This window comes from Octopus bimaculoides, chromosome 6, assembly GCF_001194135.2.
Source record: "Octopus bimaculoides isolate UCB-OBI-ISO-001 chromosome 6, ASM119413v2, whole genome shotgun sequence".
NCBI lineage: Eukaryota > Metazoa > Mollusca > Cephalopoda > Octopoda > Octopodidae > Octopus > Octopus bimaculoides.
The window spans coordinates 21,424,326-21,432,047 of NC_068986.1; the positions used below are offsets into that span (position 1 = coordinate 21,424,326).

Below are 7,722 nucleotides of genomic sequence, written 5' to 3' on the forward strand. Positions count from 1 at the left end.
ATATATATATATATATATATATATATATATATATATAATACAAAGGATATATAAGCATGTATACACACATATATGTACATATATACATCTACATGTGTATATTGATGCATATTCGGGTACAGGACGTATAAATATATGTGTGTATATATGTATATATACATATATGTGTGTGTCTGTGTGTGTGTGTGTATTACACGGAAGCTAGTAATAGATGGATCCATGATGTGCAGTTACTGGGGGAAGGTAGTCTAAGCTAGCTAAAGACATTACATCAAAATGTTGGTCAATAGGCAGAGAACGGCTAAGAAGATTAGTTTACACTTTAAAAAGATAACGCAAAGCAAGTGTCAGTGACGGAAAAAGCCAAGAGAGGTGCTACTATATTTGTTATAATAGACAGAACGAAGCTTTTAAGCTTCTTATTTTTGACATAAGCTTTATTTTTGTAGGAAAAGTGATATTGTAACCTAACTAAACATTTTGAGGCAGTTCTAATAAATATTAAAAATATTATGTACGTACCCGCGCGTATGTGTGTTTGTGTGTGTGTTTGTGTATAGTGGGTTGTTTCGTTATTAATGGGATCAACAAAACTATTCTATCTAGAGATGTATGTATGTATGTATGTATGTATGTAGTTGGCTAATAAGTTATCATTAAGAAAAAATAGGCACTCGTATATTAAGGCAAAAGAATGGGTATAATAATAATAATAATAATGTATGCATGCATGCATGTTGTGCCCTTTCTAGTCTTATGTAACACAGAAAGTAGCATTTCCCCCCACTTTTTTTTTTTCGTTTATTTATTTATGAATGAACAAAATTAGTTATATGTAACTGAATACCAAGTTTATGTTAAATATAATAGCCTGCAATTTCTGTTGGCATTTTAGTTATACCGCCAAATTAGTACATAACAGAAGGAACTGAGTTAGTATGTGAAAGTTAAATTGCAACCAACATCGAAATCAGAGCGTCGAAGTCCTGCTACTGTCTGAGCTATTGGTGCCACGACCAAGACAATGACAATGATGAAACTACACCAGATTCCCTTTCCAATGAGTTGTTTAATCTGCTTGTCTTTGTTTGCGAACCAACACAAATGCATTTTGAGTATTTTATATCTAGATAGATATATATATTTGCTTTATCAATGGATCTAAAGATATTCTTCTGAGACAATAATTATATTTCCTTCTACAGTGTTATAGATGTCTATAGGAAAGAATCTTCCGCGTCTCCGAGTAAAAGACAAATGCAGGAGATAAGTGGTGTCGTGAGAATGGTGCTAGAGATAGATGTATGCAACGTATAACTAATAAAGGCAATACAATCATCTATCGGAGAAAGGACCATTGACGAGATGTCAAGCAGCAGCTGTGAAGGAGATGACATCTCCGCAAATTGCCTAACAACAGAGCGGAGAGGGAACAAAAAAAATCAATACTGCTAACACGTGTAAAAAAGGAAAAAAAAAAAAAAAAAGAAATCGAATATTGTTTTCGTTATTGTTTGAAGCAAAAGAGATTTTGAGGATTTCCCTTTTTTCATACATTGACATGAAATTAAATTCAATTAAAACACTAGATAGGAGGAAGAGCTAGAGGTAGCGAGAGATAAAGGGTGGAGAAAGACAAGAGAAAAAAATATCGATGATCGAACTGTATAAATGGAATGAAGCAAGACTTACTTCTTAAATGTTTTTTCCAAATCCTTGATTTCTTTCCTGGAAAATTCTTTAAATTCCGTGTAAGGATTGAAAACTTTGGCCGTTGCCTGTACAGTCTCACCAGCCTCAAGAGCATCACTAATATTGATGCGGCGAGTTAGCAGAGTGGCCAACTCGTCTGTAGCCATGATTATGAATGATGATGTTAGACAGACAAATTAAAATCAAATTGAACTTATGTGAAATACCTAAGTGGTATGGTTGTTGTCGTCGTATATCCCAGAAAGTAAAGTAGAAAGAAATCCGCTGCGTCTGAAAGCGAGTTACTTATTCCTTCTATGTGTTGTCACGCTACTTGATATTAACATTATTGTTGTCAGAGAGGCAACTCCTCGTTGCTAAAAGAACCAATAAATCTTTCTCTATTATAGCAAGAATTAACGTTACCAATTAAATCTTTCTCTCTCTTTCTTACAGCCTTTCTAGTCTCTGTTCCACACTGGTCTACTACACAAGGTTGTTTCTCTTTCTATTTCGCTCGCCCGCGCGTTTTCTTTCTCCCTTCTTCTCTCACTCTTTCTCACTTTCTCTCTCCATCCCTCCCACCCTCTCTATGTTTCACTTTACTTCTTTGTTTACCCCCTCCCCTCTTCCATCAATATACTATATATACCATATTTCTATCTAGCACGAGCGTGCAACTCTATTTAGTCTGTAGTCGCAGCCACTTTTGTAATGAAAGATTCACTGTGCAGATAAAATGACAAGAACGAACAAAAGTAAACACAGCTAGCTAAGGTTGATCCGAGATGATTGTCTTTATTCATTCATTATAAACGTATGTATGTTCGATAACTATTCAATTGTCTTCATCATGAAGCTGTGGGCGAAGAAAAGGAAGAATTTTGATGGTGATGACGTCATCACCTCCAATAACGCATATCTACTACTTCATGCCAGTGTTACATCTCTTTACGGTAGGCATCATGTGTTATAGAAATAGATGGGCTTTTTACAGTTTTCTTTTGTTAAGAGGATTGAAGAGTCGTAGTTTGGGAGATAAGGATATAGAATAAAACGGTTTGGCAAAAAATACACCTCAAAGTTTCAAAATAAAGTTTTCTTTTTCTTCACTTTTTTTTGAAAAAAATTCTTCAAATTGCAGACCATAAATGTCCTGGAATTAAGATAAATTCTTAGATATCTATAGAGCATTATGTTGATATTTTAATACATTTGTGTTTCTGTAAATAGAAAATTCTTCGTTTATTGTATTTATCTGCATAATTTTTATGATTTAACATTAATCAGAGATGTGAAACCCCGCAGCTTTTTCGGGCCTTGTTAGGTTCGAGTAAAGGACGAATGATTAAAACGGTTAATGTTCAATTTGGTAAGTGGTTAAAGGGAAAGAGAAACGTATGTAAAGCGGGATTCCATACAGTACTGAATGGTACTGGATGTGTTTGTGCAGGTGTGAATGAAGTGCTAAGTGCCTGGGCGATAAACCAGAAGAAATAGCTCCAAAGTTAACAGCTTGTAAATATTAGTGCTAATTAAGGGCCTGGTTCTAAGAAAACAGATTTTGAAAATCTTAGCAAAGATAGCTACTTGTTCTTATTACATGCCATAGTAATCACCGTCGAAAGGACATTCACCTTTAAGATTCAGGCCAATAGAAAAATCGATAATTGATGTAATAACAAGCATGATTTTACATCTTCAGTGAATCTCTGAACGACTTTTTATTTTTGTTTATTTCTACAAGATGTAAAATAAACCAATATAAATTAAAACGAATAAAATGAGAACTAAATATTGTACATTAGATATTCAGATAATTAATGGAAAGGTGATATATTTAAAATATGTCAGCTAAAATATATTCAACAAAATACCAGATAGGCACAGTGTGTGCATGTTTGTGCATATGCACACACACACATAAATATATATACATACATATACATATATATGTATGTATGTATGTATGTATATATGTATGTATATACACATATCTTTTTCTTCTGTATGTGTGTGTGGGTGTGTATATATATATATATATATATATAAATATATATATATACATACATACATACATACTTACATACATACATACATACGAACCCACATAACAAATCTGGCTTTAGTGTAAATCATTCGTTTTATGAGACCACTTAAAAGAAGGTGTATATATGCTATATAATATATTTCAATTATATGGTTTTGAGTTTTAAAGTTGCATGGCTTGGTTAAAGTAGCAGGGGTCAAAGCTCATATGCAGGTATGTATGTTAGTGTTGTCTCTTAGGGTGTGTAGTGGATTAAACTAGATTACTTTCATTTTCCTGCTTCAACTATGCTGTGGTGCGCGTATGGTATCATATTCACATGAATACAAGTATTTATCTGTATCTGATCATATTTGTCTTCTCTCTCTCTCTCTCTCTCTCTCTCTCTCTCTCTCTCTCTCTCTCTCTCTCTCTCTCTATCTATCTATCTATCTATCTATCTATTTATCCATTGACTCAATCAGGAATCGTTATACTTATTTGTCTATCTTTATATTTTTACATAAGGCCATCTATTGTCCATTTAGAAAATAGGTCTGCACAGAGACGATGGTCTGATCATGATCGGATCTTTATTAGACTTACCCTAATAAGGGTCATAAACGAGTTGTAGGCACGCTTAGATAATTCCAAAACTCACAGTAAATTCTAATATGAAGAGTATCAATTTCCTGGATATGACTTTATACCCAAAATACAAGTAAATATCTTCCTTTCATAAAAGCAATGAAAAGCTCCCATATTTAAATAAACTATCTAACCACGACCCTTTAGTCTTTAAAAAAAAAACTAGTAAGCAACATTAGTAGATGTTCATCTTGTTCAATGAAGAGGCCTTCAATACTGCCTTTTATTGTTACAACGCGTTAACAGAGAGTGGTTTTAAAAACAAAATACAATACATGCAAAGTACCAATAATGGTTTCAAATTTTGGCACAAGGTCAGCAATTTCGGGGAGGGATTTAGTCGACTATATCGATCCCAATGACCAACTGGTATTTTTTTTTTTTATCGACCCCGAAAAGATGAAAGACAAGGTCGATCTCGACGGGATTTTAACTCAGAACGTAAGGACGGACGAAATGCTGTTAAGCATTTTGCCCGGCGTGCTAACGATTCTGTCAGCCTAATACATAGCCACTTCCCTAACACACACAGGCTTAAACAAAAGTGCAGTAACGGCTGTAGTTACACTGAAAATCTCGCCATTTCAGTATCAAAGGTTAATAAAAGAAATCGCACAAACACACAAGCAAAATCACGTATAAAAATATAAAGGCCTGAACCCTTCATCAAAGTTTGTTCACGTGATGACTAAACAGAAATTATATCGGGTCTTACAACCAATTCATTTAAAAGCAACAAAACGCATCATTCGTTCTCCTTTTGTCCCAAAATACTGAAACACAGGGTCACTGGCTAAATACAATTGGGTTTTAAAGATAAAATGAAAAAGATATTACAGTATATTAGTCAGTCATTGAAAATTTCACCTCGCACATCAATGTATCCCAATAGTTGTCATCTTGATCTTTAATATCTTAATAAAGGATACAATAAACTACTGAATAAAGAATCTCAGCTCATCTCAAAGTGCCGACATGAAGATCAATACCGCTTGAGATAATTCCATCTAGAGACAGAAAAATCGCTGGATCTGTGCGAATCAATCATCAACGTCAAAACGTTTTACTCTAACACTACAAAAAAATCAACTAAAACCCGTTACAAAACATCTATGATGCTATCGTTGCATCGTTCTATTCGCCAAAATTATTTTTCATTTTTACGAGGACCCCAGCAAAAGTAATGTAAAAGTGAATTTTTTTTATTAACCGAGATAGGTCGTTCAAATTATACATATCGGTAGAGTCACTCTTCTTCTATAGTAACTACTTTTCCCATTCTTCATTGCAGATAAATGATAGGTTCCAAGTAGAGGTAACGAGCTGTCATTGATTTCTTCATGAAGAAAAGGCTGCAGACCGTCTGATATCCAAAGAGGACAATGAAAGGCACAGGCGGTTGTTTACGGAGATACAACAATGTGCACAGATGAATGAAGAAGTTTAAGGAAAGAAGTACAACACTGAATATATAACGAGCTGTGGGAAACGATCAGCTGCGACCACTGACACAAATCGCTAGTGAATTGACGAACCATAATCCGTGACCTTGCTGCACAATTGGACAGTGGTCACAATGCATTACAGAAGATGGTAGAAGATTTTGGTTATCGGAAAGTGTGTGCAAAGTCGGTACCTCTGCAACTGACACCCAATTTGATAGCGGGGAGGATGGAAGTCTGCTGATCTACTGGAAGCGTTTGAAACCAATGAAAACGCGACCACACTGGTCGTATCTCTAAGGTCCGGAAACAAAAACTCAGCCCATGGGATAGCGTCACGTCTCTTCTCTAAAGTATAAGACGTTCAAGAACCAGCGATCATAATAACTGTTTTGAAATGACATCGGCGTCATTCTCTTCGATGTTCTGATATGTTACTGCACCGTAAACAGCGAGCTGTACATTGAGACAGTCAAAAAGCTTACAGAGAGAAGCTATAAGGAAGAATAGATCGAACAAGAATCTAAAAACAATTCAAATTCACCATGATAACACGCGACCGCAGGCATTCTTTTGTAGCAATTCGGGCAATCGGCAGATTGGCCAGTCAGCGGTTTACCATCCACCGTAAAAGCCTGGATCTCTGGTCTCTGACTTCCACCTGTCCAGTTTAATGTACAACAGTTTTCGGAGACGACAATTTGATGGCTCAGACGAGGTGACAGTGGCTGTGAAAAAGCGGATACAACAACGCAAACCAGAATTTCTCGAAGAGGATTCGCCGGCTGGTTTCAACTTTGGCGCAAATGAATCGCTTGTGATGGAGACTATGGTGAATAGTTCCATTGTATAAAGGAAGAGTTACTCTACCAACAAGCGCAATATGAACGACCGCTATCATGGTTAATAAAAAAATTTAAAAAGGCCCACTTTTGCATTTATTTTCAACAAAACGCACGTGCTATACACGCGCGCGCGCACACAAACACACACATGTATGTATGTATATTAAATGTTAATGGTTTCACGATTATAAGATCACGAGTTCGATCCCCCAGTATGACACCTTGGACGACTGCCTTTCGTCAGAAATTCTACACTCGGGATTTGGAAGAGAATTGTTTGGAAGTCCGTCGGACAGATAGTAGCTGTAATTCTATTTTATTCTCATTCTTACTCTTGCTCGTATATTTTCTATTTACTTTTAATGGTATTCCTTCGGTATTGGTCTGGAAAGTGTCGGTATGAGGAGACAACGGCATTCACCCTCTTTTTCAGCCTAGCCTCTTTGTGTCATGAAGGAAGGTTGTGCGGGTGAATGACATCGTGTACTAATGTCGAAGGATTGCCTTTTTAATTTTATTCTTTTCGTTTTCTGCTGCAGTTTTCTTTTCATTTTCATCCTATTTTATTCCGTTATTTCTCTTTAATTTTTAAAAACAATTCTTCCCTAATTTTTTTATTGACATGCGTCACGATCCCAAGCATAAAATAGACAGAGAGATGCAGATGGATGAATAGACACAGACATAAGTGAGCGAAAAGATATATACATAAATGTAATGGATGTATATATATATATAGATGTATATAGACAGGCAGATGGAAGTGTGGTGGATAAATCCACGGTCACATAGATATGTGGACGGAACGATGGAAGGATAAACAGATATAGTGAGTGGTGGACAAATACAAAGAAAAATTGACAGCTGCATAAAAATAGATTGACAGATGGATGAATGGATAAATACGCGCGTATTTGTGAGGGCGATTGGAGTCGCGTATGTGTGCTGTTGTGTGTATGTGTATGTGTGAATGCATGTGTATAAATATGTACGTATGAATGTGAATATAAATTTGGGTATATATATGTATGCGTGTGTGTGTATGTATGTATATATATATATATAT

General features: G+C 35.5%; 1 protein-coding gene and 1 long non-coding RNA gene across 4 annotated transcripts in view; one reads left to right on the top strand and one right to left on the bottom strand.

Annotated features, from left to right (window-relative positions):
* Window positions 1-7,722, bottom strand: part of LOC106875147 (EF-hand domain-containing protein D2) — a 56,105-nt gene that overhangs the window by 33,224 nt on the left and 15,159 nt on the right. The window contains exon 1 of one of the 2 annotated variants that reach the window (XM_014923150.2): window positions 1,693-2,235. The exons of the other annotated variant lie outside the window; for it this stretch is intronic. Within the exon in view, the coding sequence (XP_014778636.1) occupies window positions 1,693-1,859 (167 nt within the window). The 5' untranslated portion in view covers window positions 1,860-2,235. Of the gene's footprint in view, window positions 1-1,692; window positions 2,236-7,722 lie in introns of those variants that run through there. 2 annotated transcript variants of the gene reach the window in all.
* Window positions 3,844-7,722, top strand: part of LOC128248106 (uncharacterized) — a 62,855-nt gene continuing 58,976 nt past the window's right edge. For both annotated transcript variants that reach the window (XR_008264374.1, XR_008264373.1), the window contains exon 1: window positions 3,844-3,955. This is a non-coding gene — a long non-coding RNA (uncharacterized LOC128248106). The remainder of the gene's footprint in view (window positions 3,956-7,722) is intronic.